Source organism: Hippichthys cyanospilos, chromosome 5 (genome assembly GCF_059441005.1).
Source record: "Hippichthys cyanospilos isolate Australia breed blue-spotted pipefish chromosome 5, RoL_Hcya_1.0, whole genome shotgun sequence".
NCBI classification, from domain to species: Eukaryota; Metazoa; Chordata; class Actinopteri; order Syngnathiformes; family Syngnathidae; genus Hippichthys; species Hippichthys cyanospilos.
In genome coordinates, this window is record NC_142373.1 from 44,909 (window position 1) to 66,971 (window position 22,063).

The 22,063-nt window shown below is 38.2% G+C and overlaps 1 protein-coding gene across 2 annotated transcripts in view; it reads left to right on the top strand.

Moving 5' to 3' along the window:
- The first annotated feature begins 5,740 nt into the window (after positions 1-5,740).
- Positions 5,741-22,063, top strand: part of LOC148423080 (dachshund homolog 1-like) — a 155,204-nt gene continuing 138,881 nt past the window's right edge. For both annotated transcript variants that reach the window (XM_088415767.1, XM_088415768.1), the window contains exon 1: positions 5,741-6,642. In XM_088415767.1, coding sequence (XP_088271893.1) covers positions 6,038-6,642 — 605 coding nt within the window. In that variant the 5' untranslated portion in view covers positions 5,741-6,037. The remainder of the gene's footprint in view (positions 6,643-22,063) is intronic.

Sequence of the window (22,063 nt, forward strand, 5' to 3'; positions counted from 1 at the left end):
AGTCTTAAGCATGAGAATTGACATTTAAATGAATTCCATTTAAATTGCTTTTCAACATTGTTTTATCAAAGCGTTGCGGCCTGAATAAATTATCACAAGAAACAATATACTGTGCCATTGATCATACGCAACGAACATTTTCAAACGCCTGCCTGATGCCATACATCATACACGCTGATTATGTTTTTGACAAACTCATTTGTTTCACACAACCTCTGCACACTTCTTTTAAAACTATTTCAAAAGAATAGCTTGTTTGTTTTTTCTCACCCACAATTTGAAATTTGCCCCAACTTTTCCTGAGCTCTACATCTCAAAAGATTAACTCTTAATTAATAGATTAATAGAATGTAAAACGTTCTTACTGCTCAGTATATTAGTAATACAATTTATTTCATATAAGAGATTAGTTTGACCAAACTTATGCTAGCTTCAAGGCCATGCTGAGTGGCAAGCTTTTTGGGGTAATATTTTACATTTCAGCAACACTTTCATATCTGCTTATCAAGTCAAATTAATTTGAGTATTTTTTAACCTAACTTTGAACACCTTTTCACTAGTTTGTTCAGAAATTTGTGTGTGCAGACACTATTTTAGCATATATTCTTTTTTATTGAATTAAAAAAAGGAATTCCTCCAATTAATGCTGCCAATCATTACTGATCATTTTAGTTTGTTTATATATTTGTTATCAAATATATAATATAATATAGCAAAGTCAGGAAAAATGGAGACAACCAGAAGAGACGCTGTTGATAAACTTTCAAAAAGTTTGCATCTACTTTTTTTTCTCTTACACTCATACACAACTGTGAACCTAATCATCGAGTATTAAGAATTAATCAAGTGTATGGCAGGGCAACTTGTGGATGCATCACCATGACAACACGCCTGCTCACGTTGTCATTACCATCCAAGATTACCTGGCTAGGAAGAACTGGGGCAACCGATTCAACCCCCACCCCCCCAGCAGACCGGTGAAGGTGTGGATGACATCAAGATGGCCCTAATGAGTGAGCTGTGGTGGATCCCTGAAGAATGGAGTGTAAGGAGGTCTGGCAGAAAAGACTGTGAAAGTGTGTTAACTCAAGTCAATGTACCATAATTCCCCAAATATAGGACACATCTGTGTATTGGAAACAATTTTAATTTGGGGGGTCAAATTCTGGTATTTTCTATGTTACCACGTAAAGCACGCATCGACAGTTTGTCGACAATTTAACAACTATAGCAAAACAGAATAAATCTCATCTTTGTAAATTCTTCATATTTTCTTGTGTTCTTATCCGTAAGTTAAAGATTTGCTGTGTGTTATGTGTTTTTCAGATTTCCCACATTGTGAGTGGCCAGTGAACGCCTTGCCAGTGATATATTGAACACACCCGAAGCAGTTTTTTTTAGTTTTCCTCGCGACGAGGTTTGAGGTTTTTTTGTTTTTTTTTTTGCCATGAATACCCGAAGTTGCACACCATCCATGGACATGACTTTTACGTGATTTTCTCCATTTTACTAAGAATCCGGTGTGAACAAAAACTGGACTCAGATGTTGATTCGGTTTGCTTGCTTCTTTTAACTAAGAACATGGATGATATAAAAATGCACATCTGTCCGTCAAAACTCAGTTTATGTGGCTGATCAGTCTTCCTCGAATGGTTTCGAGAACCAAAATACAATTTTTAGGTTACTGTTTTTAGGGTGCACCCATAATTTTGCCATTCATTTTTGAGAAAAAAAAGTATGTCTTTTATTTGCTGGAATTACAGTAATTGTTATAGTACTCAGTTACCAAAGAGTCTCAAAGAGCTTCACAGGCCCACCGTTGACAATGATTTGTGATGTTTCTTCTGGAATAAAAACACTTTGGGTAGAGATCACAGAAAGCTTTTAATATGAAATGTTCTAGCTTTTGCAACTCCTTGTCCTAAAAAAATAAATAAATCAAACGTCAGTTAAAAAATTAAATAACGTGAGATGTTTCTCCAAATTGTTCAGACAATTACTTTGGCGATTTTTAAAGGTTTAGTCTTCATATACAACGTATGTTTGAAAAGTTTTAACCATCGTGTATATCAGATCTTTACGGAGTCTGTTAAGAAAACAATGTTCATAAATCTTTTGTCTCTATTAGATTTTTTGACGCTTGAAATTATTCATACACCCCTTGTATTTTGTTTTCACCTGGAAGACATTCTTCGTCTATTGGCTGCTGCTGCTTTACGGGCATAGAAGAAGAAAAATGAACACTAGGAAAAGGTCTTCTTTTCAAAGCAGTGTAAGCTAGAAGAAAACACATCTGAGTTGTGTTTAGTTTTGTAAATTTTTTTAAATAATTATAATAGGTCATATAAAAGCTCATTTTCCACCTTCGCAACGTTAAAGAGGATCCGGCTTGTTCAAGTTCGTTGGAGAGCGCAACAGTGCCTCCTCATGGATGGAAGAGGAATGGGTCTTTAAAGACATCTGAATATCCAAATTGGTAAGTGTGTGTGTGAATATCTTGCTACAGGCTGAAGTTTGTCTCAAGTTGAAACTGTTGTAATTGCTATCGACATACGAACGCACACCTACAAATCACTAGCGGAATTGAACAATTACAAATGGTAAGCATAATAAACACATACACATGTGAAAAAATGTGATTATTCCATATATTTTCGAATCTGAAAAATACTGTAAATATCGTTAATATGTTAGTGGATCTGAAACTCACCTGAGAAAATTGTGAGTATATTTGTGGATTTGAAAAACACGTGAACATTGCATATATATATTTTAGTGAAGAATTTTGACATAGAGGTTGACTTTGAACGGATCTGATATTTAGAGATTAGCAGAAATTGTTTTCTTAACATTTGGGTGCAACACTGACTTATTTAGATTTTTTTCCCCCCCTTTCCTTTCCTTTCCCTTTTTTTTTATTTTACAAACTGAGTTAAATGTAGATGCATTTTTGGTTCTGTTATCATAAGTGGGGTCATACATGTGCAGCCCACCCACTTTGTTGAAAAAACACCAGTGGCTGAAACATCCCGTCGTTTAATACCTACTTAAAACATACAGAGGCTCATATATTATCCCACATGATTCCCATAAAATGTTAAATATTTTTTCCCTCCAACCATTAGTAGTGCATCACTGTTAACCCATGCAAACAATACTTGCAAACTATTGTGACATTCATTGTATATAATGAAATCTTAATATGGTGCATATTTAAGTGAAAGGTTAGCAACATAAAGGGCAAATGGATTGCCACTGCAATGAATTTTAAGCAGCTATTGATTTTTACACTACAGGCCGCCTCTTTTCTTGAATGATAATTTTGAAATGACACAACCACATCTTAAAGCACTCTGATACAACAGACTATCAGATATTCCATATTGTTTTGGATGGGAACTCACTCTTCCCCCACCAGTGGGAATACTAATAAGGAAGCACTCTCCAAAAGTCAATTAAAAGAGAAATTTAAGACATGTGCTTTGAAATATGTGATAAGCAATTTAAAGCTGCACATGTGATGAAGTTTTAGTGTCCTAATATTAAAGTGTATTTATAATCATGACTAGAATAGCACACAGTAGAGCAAATGAAGGCATGGTTGACAAAACTGGCAGATGGCATTGTGGCAAGCGGCCATTTCTCCAATCAGCAGCGTGCACCCTGACCACAACGAGCCAGTGGATAGCAATGAATGGGTATCTCTGTTCTGCTAATCTAGAACAACATTCATTCCTGTTACTCCCTAAAAGGAAACATATAATATGTCAACATAAATAGTGATCTTATTTCAGTACTTTTATCTGTCAATCCATTTTCTAGGTTGTTTATCCTCATATAGATTGCAGGTGATCTGAAGTCTACTCGCTGAGGTGTGTAGTGCTTTAATTGTAATTCAAATGCCTGAAGGAAAGAATAAATCCATCCAACAAAAGTGAAAGAAAATGTATCAAGTTGTCTATGTTTTATGGCAGTCATAACACTTATAAACAAGGGAAATGGAGTGTAACTCTTCTCAGCAAATCGCATGTTTTATTTCGAGCAATTTAGCATGTTCGTGTGTGCATGTCAAGCAAGGGGAAGAAAGTTTAATATAAACAAACCATGTGGAGCTTTAAAATGAGATAAAAGGAAAGGAGGTTAGGTTAAGCCTGGTTAGCTTTAAATGCTTAAAATTTAAATTGCCAAGATAGTAATATATTTTACATAAAAATCATATGTGCCGCTACTTGATATTTTATGTTTTGGGCTCTTAAGGATGCCTTGTTCAAAAGCATTTTAATCATATTGAAAATATATATAAAATTGGTCAACAGTCATCTAGCAAATGCATATTTATTTTAATTTGAATGTCATTTGGTGACAGCAAAATATTTGGATTTAACTATAGTATACATTATCACGTTTCTAACCCCATCTTTCTAACCCCAACGAGTAAAAGGTTGTTGTGGCTTCAATAGAAATCACACTGCTGGTTTGAATTCAAGAGAAAGATGAAGCAAACGTCACATGCATTTATTTTAATGACACAATCAACCCCATTATAGGACCCTCTATCTTTGTAAATGTGTGTTTAAAGTACATGTAGTGTCATTTTAGTGACAACACACTGAATTATAATGCATGCTATACACTATATGATGTGCTGGGTTTTGAAGTGAATACCCATGATGCAGGCTATATGAAGAAACAGAAGGCAGCTTGAGTAGAAATAAGTGTCATTCTGGCAGATTTGAAACAACAAGCAAACTTTTCACCCATCACTTTAAAAGCACACAGGTATTCAAGATAGGACTGAACATGGATTTGTGTATGAATATGCAAAACTGTTTAAAGTGTGGATAGTTATTCAGAGTGAACTTGATTTAGTGGAGCTATAAAATCGTACTGCATGCCGTTGACTACATTACGACTTGATAACGTTCAGTTTTAATCCAAAACTCCCGTTTTGGCCTATAGCTGTACAACTACTGCAATTGGGAAAAAAAAAAAAAAAAAAAAAGTTTGGACTTTAGTCGAAAGCACCGTGGTTCTGAATTTCTTCAGGTATATTAAAACAGTTTATTATGTGTGTGTGTGTTTGTGTGCGTGCGTGTGCATGCGTGTGTGCGCGCCAACGTGTCAGTTAAAATAATAAAAATCGAGAGTCAGTGCATTGTGTGTAAAAGTGTCACTTTACATCTTTTAACTTTCACTCCAGAACGTTTATTGTAGGCTGTGATGCAAAATGACAAATTAAAATAACACATTTAAAAACATTAAGCGTTTCCTGCACTTGTTTTCAAATGTAATCCTACCGGTCTCTTTTTGTGCCTCCGCGCGTGCGCGTCCGTAAGCGCGTCTCTCGGAAACAAAAGTCCTTAAAACATGTTTGAGAAGTGCGTATGACACAACATCTGGGTATTGAACCACTGTATGTATACTTCATGACTTGAATATTTATTTTCTTTTAACTTTTAATTGAAGAATCCTTATCTTGGCCGTTAGTTTTACCCCCAAATAAATAACTAAAAGGCTATTGTGGGTTCACTAAACCTCAGTGGCTCGCGTGGTTTGGAAACAAACGTTTAATGCACTTGTTTAAAAACGTATTCATGATAGGAGCGTTTTGTGTGTGTTCGCTTCTAAAGCCCTTTTTTTTTTGCACTGTCCCCAAGCTCCACCCCCTCGCGCACCGTGTGACAACAACAAGTCATCCAGCGAGCCGAGCTTCACTTTTCAGCTCATTTTCCTGCTGTCATTCCTCCTCCTATCTTTGATCATTGTCCTGCCCCCCTCCTCCTCCACCACCTCCTCCTCCTCTCTACCCCCATCACGCACTACTCACGCGTCTCTCCTTCTTGTTCTTCTTCTTCTTTTTTGGCGCCCCAACTTCCACGCAACTTATCCGAGGAGCTCGAAATAGGAAAAGAAAAAAAAAACAAAACACCCGCGCAACTCCAGTGGATTCTTTTATTCGGCAAGGCTGGCTCGCACACTTTGAACTTGGGCGACTCTTCCGTAACCCCCCCTCCCCTGCAAGCGCTGTAAGGTGACCATGGCCGCCGTCCCGGCTGCTCTCCTCCCGCCGACTTCCCTGGTCCCTCCGCCGCCTCCGCCGCCTCCTCCTCCTCCTCCGCCCCCGGCCGCGATCTCCGGCGGCGCCGGCATCAGCGCGTCCCCGCCGTCGGCCACCTCCTCCCCTTCGCCGTCCTCCTCCTCTTCGCTGCCTCCTCTGCCGGCCGCCGTGGGAGCCGCGCAGGCGCTCTTCCGCTCCGAGCTGCTGGCCGCCGGCAGCCCGGCGGGCATCCCCGGAGCAGGCAAGCCCGTCTACTCCACGCCGTCGCCCGTGGAGAACATCCCGCAGAACAACGAGTGCAAGATGGTGGAGCTGCGCGGGGCTAAGGTGGCCTCGTTCACCGTGGACGGCTGCGAGCTCATCTGCCTACCGCAGGCGTTCGACCTGTTCCTCAAGCACCTGGTGGGGGGCCTGCACACCGTCTACACCAAGCTCAAGAGGCTGGAGATCACGCCGGTGGTGTGCAACGTGGAGCAGGTCCGAATCCTCCGCGGGCTCGGCGCCATCCAGCCCGGCGTCAACCGATGCAAGCTCATCTCCAGGAAAGACTTCGAGACGCTCTACAACGACTGTACCAACGCCAGGTAAGTGAAAGCAGTTGAGGGAGAGAGAGGGGCGGGGAGGGGTCGACTGTGGTCCGCGCACGGGATTCTGCTTCGGTGCTACTTTTGCTACTGTGGCCGCAAAAGTTAGTTGGCAGCTTACTTAAAGTTTTTTGACCCATGGGGTCAGTCAGAAAAAAGTTGAAATCAAAGTTACGTTGTAACAAGGTCACGTCCTGGATGAATTAAATTGCACTTAATACTTTACTCTGATTCTAATCCGCCAATGAGAATTTAAATTTACTTGAATATTTATTCATTTTGTTCAACACACTAATTAGAACTAAAGCAGTCACAGGAAAGCAAGGGGAGCAGTCAGAGATAAAAGGGGCACACAAACAGTGCTTAGGATTTTGGGACAGTGATTTGCTCAATGGCACGTCGAGCTTTCAACGCTGCCATTTATAAACTTTGTCCCTAGCGGGACTTTAAATGTGACAATTCAATTTACTGAATGAGCCTCTTCTTCCTCAAATTAGCAATCAGAATATTTTATGCATGTATTGATGTACACTATTTTTTTTTCCAGAGACACTACATTTTCACATCAAATGTAAAAAAAAAATACAAATATATTTTTTTATTGACTGCCGTTCCACTCCATAATTATAATCACAAATGTACCAAGTAGACAGGAATTATGATGGGAGATTAACGAGCCTCAATTAAACAGCCTCCATTTGTAGAAAACTCAACGACACATATTCATCGACATACTCACGTACACACACAGGCGAGGGAATTAATACATCACTCAATTTTAGCAACCTAAATATTTTGGAATCTTCATATGTTTTAATACGGCATGATTAAAAGGCCTGGATCGATGCTTGATTATTTCTGTCTCCCTCTCACACACACGCTGGTCAGACTGACCGTCTCACCTGTCACTGTGATTGATTCTGTATTGATCCCCTCCTAACAGTATCCACGGAGACGAGCGGGGAATGCAAATATGATGGGAACGTGGCGGAATAGTCATAACCACTTACTCACTTAGTCAGCTAAAAAGATGTAAACTACTTGAACCACTCATTGCCACATTTGCGCATTTTATATCAGTGAATGAAAACATTGTTTGATAGTGCATTTGTTTTGATAGGATATAGTAAAGTTGGATGGCCTTTTTTAATCATATTCCATACGTACTAAATGTATTGAAAATCATGACAGTCAAGAGATGTTTTTTTATGTGCATATGTGGTCAGATGTTTCGACCGGCTTCGTCTTTGAGAATTCTGCATATAGATGCCATGCTTTTCAATAGATGGCTGCAATATGCAGTCACTAACATTTGGCAGAAAGCCCTATGGCATATGTTGTGGTCATCTATCGTCATACATTTATAGTTTAAATTAGGCCTTCATAGCTATTTCTGTATACGCTCCCTGGGGCCTTTGGTTGCCAAGGTTTTCCCCTCCTGTACACTTATTAGATATTACTGAACAATGAAAGCAAAAATGGGTAAATCTTGACACATATGTCATCCACTTCCTGTGTGGTGACATAGCAGAACTCCTCTTCATGTCAATGGCTAGGTGCGCATTTGCCCGTGTCGTTTTGGTGGATTGGTGGGAGGGTTAAAGGATAATGCAGTGCCTCGCGCCGCTTTAATGACGCTAAAGTGCCGAGCTATTACGGGGCACACGGACACAGCGCTGTAATTGTCTGTGAAAGCCGCCAGGTCCTGCGGGTCGGTGCCGGGCTCCAAATCAATCAGTCAAGAAGAGGCCTGCCCGCCCCGGTGTCCGTCCACCCGCTCGTCCCATTTGGAGAATTACATCACGTGCGAGAGGCATCTGCTGGATAAAAGGCTTCTGTTGCTTACAATGATTTTATTTGCCGGGGATGTGTGTGCGTGTGTGGGTGTGTTAGTGTGTGATTGAACGGTCGCTGACAAGACGGTCAGTTTGTGTAAACAGGCTGCCCGCCCCCATCCCCTTTTTTTTCCCACCCGTCAGATTAAAAAAAAAAAAAAAAAAAAAGTATCCTCTGGAAATGGTCTCGCTCCACCATCATTCCTGCTCTTCTTTATTGACGCAACAATGAGGTGAATAATACTTGTGTATGGTGTACAATGGGGTGGGCACTATTTCACATGCGGCTATTAAGCCCCCCTTCGTTCACCCCCGCTTGTCTATTGTGCTTAAACAACACTGCTCAACATTGTGCCATCACTGGTTGTTGCCTCTTAGAAATCGTTTGGATTTACTCAACTCACGATGCTGACCCTGTTGCAGCTTTTGTGGACATTGTGGCCAATGAAAAAAAAAATAATGGTAATAGCCATCTTTTACAATTTAAGATATGAACAAGGTGTTTGTAAAAAAAAAAAAAAAAAAGACAGTTAAAACATGTAAGTGTACGTGCTCTTCTTTGGACTGCGACGTTTAATTTTGTGTTCGGGTTTGCAGAGAAGCTAATGAATTGCTTTCTGTTGACAGACAAGGCAGCATGAGTTAAAAAAAAAAAAGAGGTACCCTATGTCAATAAACTCTCAATATGGTAAATAAATGCTGCACACTAAGTATCCCCCTGGGAAAAACCTGTTGGCTGTTCCATGAAGGTTGCCAAAATGTGTTGAGTTAAAATCCATTACCACAGCAAAAAAATCTGTCAACCTTTGATGCAGTTAAAAGAAAATACAAACACGTTGGTTAACAATATAGGAATCAATATTAGTGATAATATTATTATGTCAAACACATACTTCATTTTATGGTGTTTTGGCCTGAGCCTAACCTATAAAACCAAAAGACCATGTATATATTAAAACAATGATTTTGTATATTTTAATACAGATGAATTTATTGTTTTTTGGTGCCAAAATACTGGGAAAAGTGTCTTGAAAAAATTAATTGTATTAAATAGCAGTTGCAACATTATGGCTGATACCACTAGGTGGCGCTTGCAGAGAAAATAGGCATCAGCTAGTAGTTGATGTTTAAGGTGTACCAAGAAATATTTGGGGGGGTAGTAATTGTATTACAATTGGAAGCCTACGTTCGTAGCCACCGTGTGAACAGATATGGTTTGGTTTAAAAATTAACTCTTTTTTTGGCTTTGACAGAGGGCAATTTTGTTTATTTTTTGTGGTGACTTAGATGTGGTTTTCCATCATGTGCCTTTGAGGTACACTGTGTTTTTGTACTTTGTAATTATTGTTAATCTTTCGGAATATAGCCATTGTTGACCCCTTGATTTTCTTAAGGGCTCTCCTGTGCTGCCTCTCCTTTCCTGACCACACACACACGCACACACGCACACACACACACACACACACACACACACACACACACACACACACACACACACACACACACACACACACACACACACACAGATCTAGGTTCAGTAATCTCCCTTACATTACGAGCGGCCCTCCAGGAGCCCCTCTGTTCCAGCTACTTGTTTTCCTTTTCATTTTCCCCGCGGTGGGATGGAAAAAGGTTCTTATTGCCGTGTGACACTTGAACTCTCTGAAAGGTTATTATAACATAGGAGGAGGTGGCGGTGGGGTGGCGAGCTGTTTGGCGGGCCGAAAGATATCGCATATCTCTCATTGGTCTGCTGTTGCTGAGAAAGGCACAGCAATGTTGCAGTTAATTGACAATCATGATCCCGCCTCACTCACCCTGAAGGTTAAGCACCCCAGACACCGTCATGCAACTAGGGAAGGAAGATCCACTTAAATAGACCGAGAGTCAACTGTGATGTTGTGAGTTTATTCACAGAAAAGCAAAATTATGATTTTTATAGGTGCAGCTTTATTTCTGTGAATATCTTAAATTAATATTTTCTTCTAATGCTGAACTGTTCTTTTTTTTTTTCCTTTGGGATTTTTTCAAAATTCAATTAATTTTTATTATAATTAAATAATCCTATAAAATTATCTTTCTTTTTTATATAATTTCACAGGAATACAAAATAACTCTTAACATATTCTTCTTTTAAATATTTGCTTCGAATATACCGCCACAATCTTATCTGCAATTATTTACATTACTGTCATATTTAGGGTTCCTCATCTTATGACAATTTATGACAATTACTTGCAATTTCACAGTTTTTTGGTAAAAATACATTTCAATACATTTTTCCCTATAATTATGTTTTTGTCTTATACTGTTTTAAAACTGAGAGCTTGGATACTGATGTATATGACAAGTTACCTGTTTGATACTTCTGAAAGAACCAATTCTCTAAAAAAGCCTAAATGATGTTATTAGTACTTTTTTATTGAATTAAAGACAGCCATGTTCAGTCAATTGGAGGTCAGTGATTATGGAGGAAAACATAAAATTGAAATAAGCTTATTATTATGAACCTTAAATGATCACTTCTATGACATTGTTAGGAAATCACAAATTCCTATTACTGATGAAGAATTATTACAACAGGTCTCCGGGCTAATCAAATGGACCTTGGTGGCAGACCTGTGGGTCTGTGTTGGTGACCCCTGATCTAACGGATCAGATGAAACCTGTCAAGGGTTGCCAGCCCTTCAAAAATGCACTTTTTTCACTCAACCTTTTCAACAAATGCACCTTTTTGACACTTATTTCCCCACAGCGCTTTGAGACAGGTGGGACCCCCATTTCATGTTAAAACGGTTGTCCTCATATTGTTAAGACATGTTTCTCATAGTATGGCTTTGTTTTTTTGTTAAACTAATTTTTTCCAGAAAACTTTCTTTTCAAAAATGTCAATGTTTTCATAATGTTACAACTCTCTCTCCTAATATAAGTGTTAGTTTTTCCACGCATTTTTTAGACTGATTTAGCGAGGATGCGCAACAACACATTTTAATAATAGCAACAAACCACTTTAAAAGAGACCCATTTCAAATCAGATATATAATATTACAAACATTAAAGGAGATGTTTTTTCACTTTTTTACACCCCCTTTGAACAAAAGCACATCATTGGCAGCGTTTTCCAAGCAGCCCGTCACCCTGGCTCGTTTGTGCACCTTTCAAGCATGTTTAAGCTTACACACACGCGTACACACATCTGGAAGTGACGGTAATTATTTTGCACAGCGCTCAGTGTGATCTGCACCCTCTACCACCAACCAACCCCCCTGCCCCACCTCCTTTTTCCCTTTCCACCGTGGAGCTCTCTTAAATATATTTGTTTTCTTACAAGGCGCCAATGTGTTTACACGTACTCAGGGGAGATTTGTGGATTCCGTTCAAATGTTTCTACCCGGTTAGAGTGGGTGCTGAGATACCCGTCACTCGGCAACCGCATCCAAGAGGGAGCCCGGGCGATAATAACTTCAAAAACAAGAGTGACAGATGCCTGATTAGACAGGGTAGGGATGGGGGTGGGGGAGGAGGGGGGGGGGGGGGCGATAATGGTAGACAATGCTGTTTCAAATCAAAATCTAACCGTGCACTTCCTTGAAAGTCAAATTGCAGTTTTATTGTTTGGGACTGTTTAAAAAAGATTGGGATGTATTTATCTTCCCTAATCCTTCAGTAGATTTTTGCTAAATTTGATTAGGTACAGTACAGTACATGTGCTCAAGTCAACTGTGCAGGTGGCAGATGGCAGCAAGGTGCGCCGTCCCCCTCACCCCATCCTACATTCCCCTTGCAAATAGTCTCCTTGAAAAATCAGAAGAGCTTTATTAACTTGACATTCATCCAGTTGGAACAAGTGCAAGATAACCTCCTCCCTCCCAAAATCCCAGCATTGTTTTGAGTGAAGGGACCGTAGAGTTGACTTGTTAAGAGAGGCTTTGTTTGCCGTCGTCTTAACGACGTTTGTGTCTTTGGGGGCTATTTGCATGGCTAAGACGTAGAATTGCTTCATTTGCCTTCTCCAGATCCCACTCTTATTTGTATCCAAAGTCAGATACATTAAAAGACAAAAAAGACTACCACAAGGAGCTTTAAGTGTTACCAAGAGAAAATGTGGTTTTAAAAATGATAACTATATTTTTCAGGACTTTATTCTTGTAAACATTTCAGTTTGACTGTCTTAATATTATTGTTTTTTTTGTTTTTTTTTTTACATTGATACAGCTTGCAAATCTGCACCTTTTCCCTTCACATTGTAAAACAACTTTTTTTTTTTTTGCTCAAAAAAGTTACCGTTGTTTTAATCAGATCTGTGCTAGGAACAAAATCCGGTCCAGGACTTGCTGCTGACACAGATCGGTCACAGCCCAGGAATCATCCCAAAATTCCCAATGGCCACCATGACCCTGGTTTTCATTGCTCCAATTTCATGCTCATATTAATTTATGTGGTGCAAATTTTACTATACATATTATTTAATCACAAATGCATTACAAGTTCATTCTGGCAAAAATATTTGTTATTCCTAAGATTTCATCATTTTTTCTTAAATGTATCAAACTATCCTTACGCTCCATAAGTTCTAACATTCTCATGTTACGAATTCTCTATATGGTGTAATAAAATTAGGGCTACAGCTAATTGTTTTCATTGATAATTCATCCATCCATTTTCTACTGCCGCTTATTCTCAGGGGTCGCAGGCTTGCTTGTGCCTATCCAGCTGACTTCAGGCAGTTTCATTGATTCATCTTTCTTTCTTTTTCACTAATCAATAAATCTAATTTAAAAAAATATATATTCATATGCCTTCATTTAACAATGACCTGACACCATTCAAACAGACTGCATAAACTCTATGAGCAGAAATTGATTTTTACTCAGTTACCAGTTTGGTTAGAAACATCAGGAAATAGGCAAACATCTTGGTCATTGATTGTTCTAATTAAAAGCAAATGTTTTGCTTAGATTTAACGGAGCCCACTTTTGTGACAGAAATTGGATATTTACTACCAGTTGTCAAGCTAAATTTTTGAGCAATTGGACAGTTTGAAATGACAACATGTCTCTAAACTAGATGATTTGAAAAAATAAGATGATTTGATAATCAATTGATTAATAGACTGTCACAATTGAGACAAAGCATAAGATGATTTATTTGATGATTTATTTATTGATTATTTATAGTCAATGAATCACATATAAATCACAAAAGTTTCAAATCAAGTCCCTCCTCCATCACCATCTTCCTCTCCACGATGCGTTTAGCGAGCGTGGCGTGAGTCTTCTATGTGAGGACACTAAATGCTCCTGACAAGTTGGAGGCTGTGGATGAGATTTCCTGATTGGAGGAAAGGGAAGAGGAACATGAGCCCTGGGTCGGCACAGTCTAATATGGTCACATGGAGAAATTGATTTTCCTCTGAATTTAATTAATTTTTCATATAGCCTTAAGCTGGAGTTAAAAAAAAAAAAAAAACGTATTTTCCCTTTTTGGAAAAGTATTGCCTAATCATATTAATGCTTTTTTTTTGCCCTAAGGATGAAAAGATAATTGTACAAATGCATTTGGAAATATGTATCACTGAGTATTTATGATTAAATTATGCAAATAAGCTGCTTCCCATCCTTGGCGGGGCCCAGATTGTCTAATTAGGATTGATATGGCGAAGAGATGTTGAAGAGTCTGAATACAAGCATGTCCAAAAGAGCAGAAAATTGAAAATGACAAGGATGGAATCCTTAAAAAGTGTCTCGTTTGCTCTCACACTACACCCCCTTCCTCTTTTCTGTCTAATTCAGCGTGGCCGTATCAGGAGTTAATTTTCTTCGGCTTCATTTCTCGTCTGAGTTGACAGGAAAAGGAATCCATCAGGGAGGCCATCTCAGATGGGATTCCACAAATTTCCTCCACTTGTTTTCTTTTTTTCTTTCTTTCACGGCGGCTATCAGGGATGAATCTTCTCCTGCACAAACACACATATGTTGTTCCTCAAGAGTTGCTTTCTTCAGCTCTCTACTCCAAACAAGCAACTCAGCTTTAATAATGTCAGCTTATTACAGCAAGAATGACTTGGAAGATTTTGAGATTTGAAGCAGCTGCTCCTCAGGATCATACAAATATAGTTTAGGACATTTGACTATACAAAATGCAGAACCTAACTCAATTTTAGTGTTTGGATTTAATGAGGAAAAGTAAAAGCCATAAGTCTAACATGCACAGCAGTTGTTGGTGTGACCTGTACCTTTATGACATGGTCATGACATGGTCTTGAGCGGCTTCAGTATCTTTTCACCACACTATTACTTCAGTGTTAGTATTTTCTCCATGTTGATGCCATCACCTTGGACTCTATATATATATATATATATATATATATATATATATATATATATATATATATATATATATATATATATATATATATATATATATATATATATATATATATATATATATATATGTGCATACAGTATATGTATATAATTACACATATTGAGCTGTCAAAGGTGTTGTTTGTGTGCGTTTCTATGTACTGCAGGGTAATGGATCCCATCTTGTTAGGTTTTCATGCAAAAATAGAGCCCTCACTGCAACTAGTAACAACTGAAAAACAAAGTGAATCTATTTAAAGAGTGTACCTGAATGAAATGCCATACAACATAAAAACAGTCAGCAGCATGATATGATTTTGTTAAATATCACCTTTAAGGTCTGCTATGTCTTCTACCTGCGTTGAAGAGTGGAATCTGTTATTTTGAAAAAAAAAAAAAAAAAAAGACCTGATTGTTATCTAATCTTTACCTGGCGCTAGCTGAGAAAAGCCCCCAGAGCTAATGACACTCGAGACTCGCGGCTCATTCTTCACGCTGCTTCAAAAGCTTTCGCCCTCAGTCAATACCTTGTGATGACCAACCAAAGAAAAATGACCTTAACTCTGTTTGACGGGAAGTCTGAAGCAGACAAACACTCGATGCAGTCACTATGTGTAATGTGGCTGTGCGTGTGTGTGCGTGTGTTGTGATGGATTAAATCTCACGTATCCGAGTTGAGTCAGCAGATGAGACACTGTTTGAATTTTCAACATAAGGCATTGCATTGTTTTAGGTTTTAATGAGAAGAGCACCCATGGTATTAAAACCTTTGAGGGAATAACTTTGGAATGTGGACCGACTTTAGGGCATCACTGCATGGACAGAAACTTTTTGTTGTGGGACTAAGATCAGCAATAGTCTAATAAAGTTTGTAAAGTAGGCTGTATTACTTGGGGGTAAATTAATAAAATATTCCCCTATTAAAATAGCACTTGTTCTCACTCATATTTTCACTTATCTCTCCAAATAAGAAGAACCATGTGCTTGCTTCAAACTGCTCATTTATCACTCCCACTTGATTGTCAATCTACTCTAAAACTTACACATAAAAGAACAATCACAAATTGTATATTCACCCAATACCTAAATGCTGTAACAAACCAAAAGTTTTGATTTTTCATGCTAACCTATGCTATCAAAAGATTGCGTAAATGTTACAATAATTAAAACCTTCAAGCAATTGTTGCCAAACACATATGGAGCAGCAACACAAAAAACAACACTCGATATAATTTACAGGTAATGGCATGGTGGCGGGGAAATTTGGGCTATTTCCCGAATGGCTGATCCGATCTTATTCATTTGCAAAATTATTATTTATTCCATTGCAAAACTATGAAAATAACATAAATTGCACCATGTAAACACATTAACATTAAATTGTAAAAATAAAATAAATATTTTGAAATCAGAGAAAAACTGTTTTCTAAAATCACTAAAGGAAAAATATTTTAAAGATATTAAATTGAATAGTTTATAATGTCGAGTAACATAAATAAATAAATAAATACATACATACATACATACATATTTTTAATGTTCACATTTTTCATTTAATGAAAACATTTGTTTCCACAATCCAGTCCTTCTATTTTTTTAAAATACTTTAAAATTGGCAAAAAACAAAACTAAACAAACAAACAAATAAAAAAAAACTTCATGTAAAAAGTTATAGCTGAAATCAGAGGTGAAAAAATATTGGAGGTTTTATTTTTTTATCTCATCCAGTCCTCCTTACAGGCACATATTCTCTTGCTGAAACAATAATTATTTCTGGAGTATAGTGTACTGTATAGTTGGCAGCCTTCTCTGCCTCTCTTACTCTTAATTCCTCTGTATCTGTTCCAGTAGACGCCATGTATGTTTTGGCACAACCTGGTACTACACTGACGGACCATCCTGTGTGGAGTGAAAACCTATTAAACGAACAATCACTTAAAAATGCACTGCACTTATGATTAACCAAATTAGAGGAAAAACACTTTGGCTAAACGATTGATTATTCCAGATCACCACATTACACTCCAAACTCAACCATAACAACTCTGTGTAAATGACAGCGATGCTAACAGTACTATAGGTGGAACTCATCTTCTTTGAATGAAAGGCGTGCCTCAGTACTTTGTCATGCATTATAGCAGTAGACTTCTGGTGTAGCATCAAAGCACATTAAGTTCACAGAGGTCTGCCCCTCGCAATCCCATTGGCCCAACAACACCTCGGTTTGACGCAGCGCTTGTCTCAGAGGACATCACCTGTCACTTTTTAAGAGGAAGGTAATAATAGCCAGGCGCCGTAGCAAAGTGGCGGCGCGGGCGATTTTGAGGAAACGTCAGGGAGATGCTGACATTTGAGTCGGCGTGGGGGACAAACAAGAGCGGTGTGGCCAATAAAACGACTCCCATGGTTAATCCGGCTGAACAGAAGACGCGAAGTGCAGAAAGAAGGCTCGGAGTGTCGTTGTTGGATGAAGATGCGTTGACCCGCTGTTATTGATAGCCAACTCATAACCTTCGCAGGTGTCAAGGAGCAACTGCGCTTTGGGACGATTGTGGACGACTGCCAGGAGTGCAGCAAAAAGTCGGCTCAATTCTCGTGAAAGTGGTGACTGTTTGAAGCAACAACTTAGAAGAAAGTGAAAGTGACCCTAAAATACATCTTCTTTAACCATTTTGGTTCTACATGAACGTAAGAAAATTGTCAACCTTAATCACTTACTTTCTGCGGTCTATAAAACTGATGTACCAGCAAGGACACCGGGCAAATTAAATCATCCGCAAGTGTTTTAATTTTCCATCGCAAGCCAATTCTTTCAGCTACCACTTATTTGTGCTAACACCAGCTCTGTTTACGATCACATTATAGAATATGTATTGTCAGTGGTGCACATAACTTTTTTGTGGGTTACTCAAATGAGTACTAGGACATAGTATTTGGTACACACCCTTTCAGTCGTTTTCAAAGTACTTCGGAATGTCGCTTTCACATCGGCAGCGCACAGCCAGCCTGCATCCTTGAAACATTTTGTAACTCTATCAGATATGGTTTGCATAGTCCAAGCTGCTTCAGTAAACAAACAAATATCCTCAGAATAGGAACACATGAGACATGCGTGCTTGCCTTTATCAAAGGCAAGAAGAAAACAATTAGATCGAGCTGGTGTTGTTCCTGTATTTTGTTTTGTCCCCTAGAAAGAGGGACAATTAGCTATTGATTCTCGATTAGCTTATTTGTTAGCCATAAGTCACGCTACTTCTAAGTGCTTGTTTCATACTTGTCAAATAAAGGATGACTGAAAGTTTTCAACCCTGTATCAAATGCACCGGTTTTGTCAGCTAGCTGTGGACATGAGTGGTAAATCTTGCACCAAATTTTTGATTTTTGTAGTGTCACTGCGCCACCAAGCTGCCGTTGTTGACAATATTTGTTAAAAAATTGGATTAATTGTGATTGCTTATGGAAAATGTTGCACTTACAGTATTTAGTTAAAAATTTGGTGGCTCGGTGTAGCAGTGGTACGCATGTCCACCTCACAATTCAGTGACCCAAGTTCAAATCCACCTCGCTCCCGCCTTTTTGTGGGGAGTTTGCATGTTCTCCAGGAGCCCGTGTGGGTCCTCTTTGGGCACCCCAGCTTCTTCCCACACTCCAAAAACATGCATGGCAGGTGTATTGGGGACTTTAAATTAAATTGTCCTTAGGTGTGATTGGGTGCATGAATGGTTGCATGTCTCTGTGTGCTCTGCAATTGGCTACCAACTGGTTCAGAGTGTCTCCCGTCAACTACCGGACGTTTGCTGGGATAGGCAGCAGCAAGCCTGGGTTCGTTGTCAGGATAAGTGGCTATAGAAATAGAAACATAGTTAAAAACTTTAAATGCCATTATGTTTAATTCATCATCGATTCCTTTTCTGTACCACTTAAATGGTTTAAAAAGATCATTTTTAAAATGACCTATGTCAACCAATTACAATGGGTCATAATAGAGCATCTTTGCCAGTTTGTTTGAATCAAGTAATTTGAATACTTTTTTTTTATTTTTATTTTTTGAGGTTATGCATGATAGTTTTGAAATAAGATGACTGTTTTGGATTCATAGCTTGTAGCACATTTACAGGCAGCTTTTTGTTTGTTTGTTTGTTATCACAGGTAGGGCTTGCTTGGCCCGATTATTGTGCATTGTATGTTTTTTTTAGAAACAATTGTAACTTCTGACCAATTTTTTTAATGCTTTTCTCTACTCCCAGTGCAGAGCAAGATCTTAATGTAATGTCAATATTTTTTTCTTCCTAAATTTGTAATAGACCTGTGTTCCAATGCTTTAAGCCCTGTTTAAATTCAAACAGTTAAGTTCATCTCATCTCCAAATCAGCAAGACGTGTCCGCACGGCTGCTTTCAAGCCTGGAGCGACAGGAGAGTAACTTTTTGTGGTCACTCCATTGCGGTGAGGCAAATAATACGGCGCGACGCCTCCTCTATGGAAATAAACGCGGCTCATGGTAATAAATTGGCCCTGGGCTGGGACGACGCGTCCACATACATTAACCCCTGTGCGACTCACACATTTGCAGCGCGCGAGCGGTCGAGGTAGTGTGAAAGAAACAAGTGAGAGAAAGATAGATAGAGGGAGAGAGAGAGTTCACATGTGAACGGGCTTGTGTGAAAAGCAGGATGAATTGAGTCAAGCTGACATAGCATGCCAATACGCTTTGTCTCATTCCCAATGCTGTATTCATTTGTGGTGCTCACACATTTATTGCATGATTGACAATTATGAGAGGCTGACCTACTTCTTTGTATGGCTTTTCATCACTTGCCTCTGCTTTCTTTCTTATGTGCATTGTATACTGTGCTTGAGTATGTGTGGCGTTTAGTCTGAGGGATGGACTCTGTTTTGAAACTCGTTTTTCTCTTCATATAGTTAGTTTGGATAAAATCACATCATCTGTGTTGTGGAAAAAAAACATGTTACTCCATTAAGCAATGTGAGATATCCACGTGGATCACTGCAAAGTAGCTTTTTTTTCTACAAATGAAAAACGATAAAGGAAAAAGCTACTCTAGAATCTCAAAAATTAAACAATTTTCCTGACATTTTTCAAAAAGATTTTCTCCATGACACATTAGAGAAAAGAAATAAACCAGGTAAACGGTCAAAAATCCGCATTGCTTTGCCTGCCACTGTCTGCCATGACTACAAATAAATAAACTAAGATACACTATTGTGGTAAAAAATAAATGCAAACTTTTGAGGAACCACTGAATTACTGTTGATGAAAATTGTGTTGAAGTGATTGAATAATTGTCTTGGAATTGCATTTGAGTGCAGTGCATGCCAGCAACCAGCAGAGGCGCAGTTGATTCACCCATAACCACGTAGTTTTGCTGTCTAAGAAAAAATAAAGGATTATGATGCTGTCTTTGAGCATGACCTACAGCCACAAAGCTGTGCCTTTGAAATGTTTGTACTTTTGAGAAACTGATAAATTAATCATTAATTTTCCCTAGGGTCCCTAAAGGTTATTTGGTCAAATTCCAATCATTTTTGGGTCGGCTTGTGTTTAGTGTTCCTCTTTGTTTCCTTTAATGTGGTCACAGACACATATTTTTTATGTTTTGTTTTTTTTACACACACACACACACACACACACACACACACACACACGCACGCACGCACACACGCACACAAACACACACACACTATATATATATATATATATATATATATATATATATATATATATATATATATATATATATATATTATATATATATATATATATATATATATATATATATATATATATATATATATATATATATATATATATATATATACTGTATATATTCTTTATTTATTTTATTATATTATTATTATTTTTTTCATCTCTCTCACTGCTCGTCAGTGAAAGACTTAATTTAAATCTGCCATTGGCTCATTCCTTTATCATTTTATGGCTCATTCTACCTGTGTATTGTGCCCAGTCGGGCTTGGATCGCTTACGAGTGTCGAGGAGAGCAAGATACCTCCTGGGAACGCCGCTTGACTGGGCCCGGCAAATGATACAAGGCGGGCTTTAGCCGGGAGTTAATATCCTGCAAAATTGTCCCACACAGTCTTGGTGGCAGAACGCTGATGATTAAATGACACAAGCATATCAAAAACATTTTTTGCAGGCGAGTGGGTCTTAAGTATCTCCCAAGGTTACTGTCAGAAAAATAGAGTTGAAGTTGTGGTGGTCATAAATGGAAAATTGAGTGTGGAAATGCATGTACCTAATCGCTTACAATACATTTTAAATCCAATTTAATTATCAGTATTTTTGATGTCTAATGTCACACTGCAGGAAAGCTTTGACTTGTTAAGAAAATTTTAGGACACTCAATGACATTTTTGCTCATTCATTGTTTTCCCTTTGCCTCTTCCTGTACGCTAGATATTGTCATGTATTGTACATTATGTTTGGAAAGATAGATATTTTGCATCATATTGTTCATATTCTATGAGTTAGTTATTTGTACATTTCAATCAAGGATTGTTATTGTCACAGTTTATGGCATTCCCCCCCCCCCCCCCCCCCCCCATGAGTTTTTATTATGCTCATGTAAAAGAGTTACTCATTGACACAACAACAACAACAACAACAACAACATATTATTATTATTATTAATATTATTATTATTATTATTATTATTATTATTATTATTATTATTATTATTATTCCATTCCATCCATTCCTATAGCCACTTATCCTCACAAGGGTCGCAGGGCTGATAATGTCTATCCTAGTTGACTTCAGGCAGTAGGCAGGGGACGCCCTCAACTGGTTGCCAGTCAATTGCAGGGCACACAGAGACAAACAACCATAATGCCATAAATGGTACTTTAGGAAGAGTGAAAAAACCCAAAACAATCTTATGCAATTACCATCCCTATCAAGCAGTTTTTTTTTCCACTACACAGTATTACATCTCCAAGTACTGTACAAATAATTTCTTATGATCCTATACCTACTGTTTGAAAAACTGGATGAAATTGGATCATGAGTTCTTCTAACATTCCCACCCTAATTGTACATTTTTGTTCCATTGCACTATTTCAATTATCCTACAAAAGCTGTTTCAAGATCTCGTTTGTAATGTTGGTCAAATATTGGAATAGTCACACTGTAAACAATTTAAAATTACCCAATAATGGGTCAAAAGAGGACAAATACTTA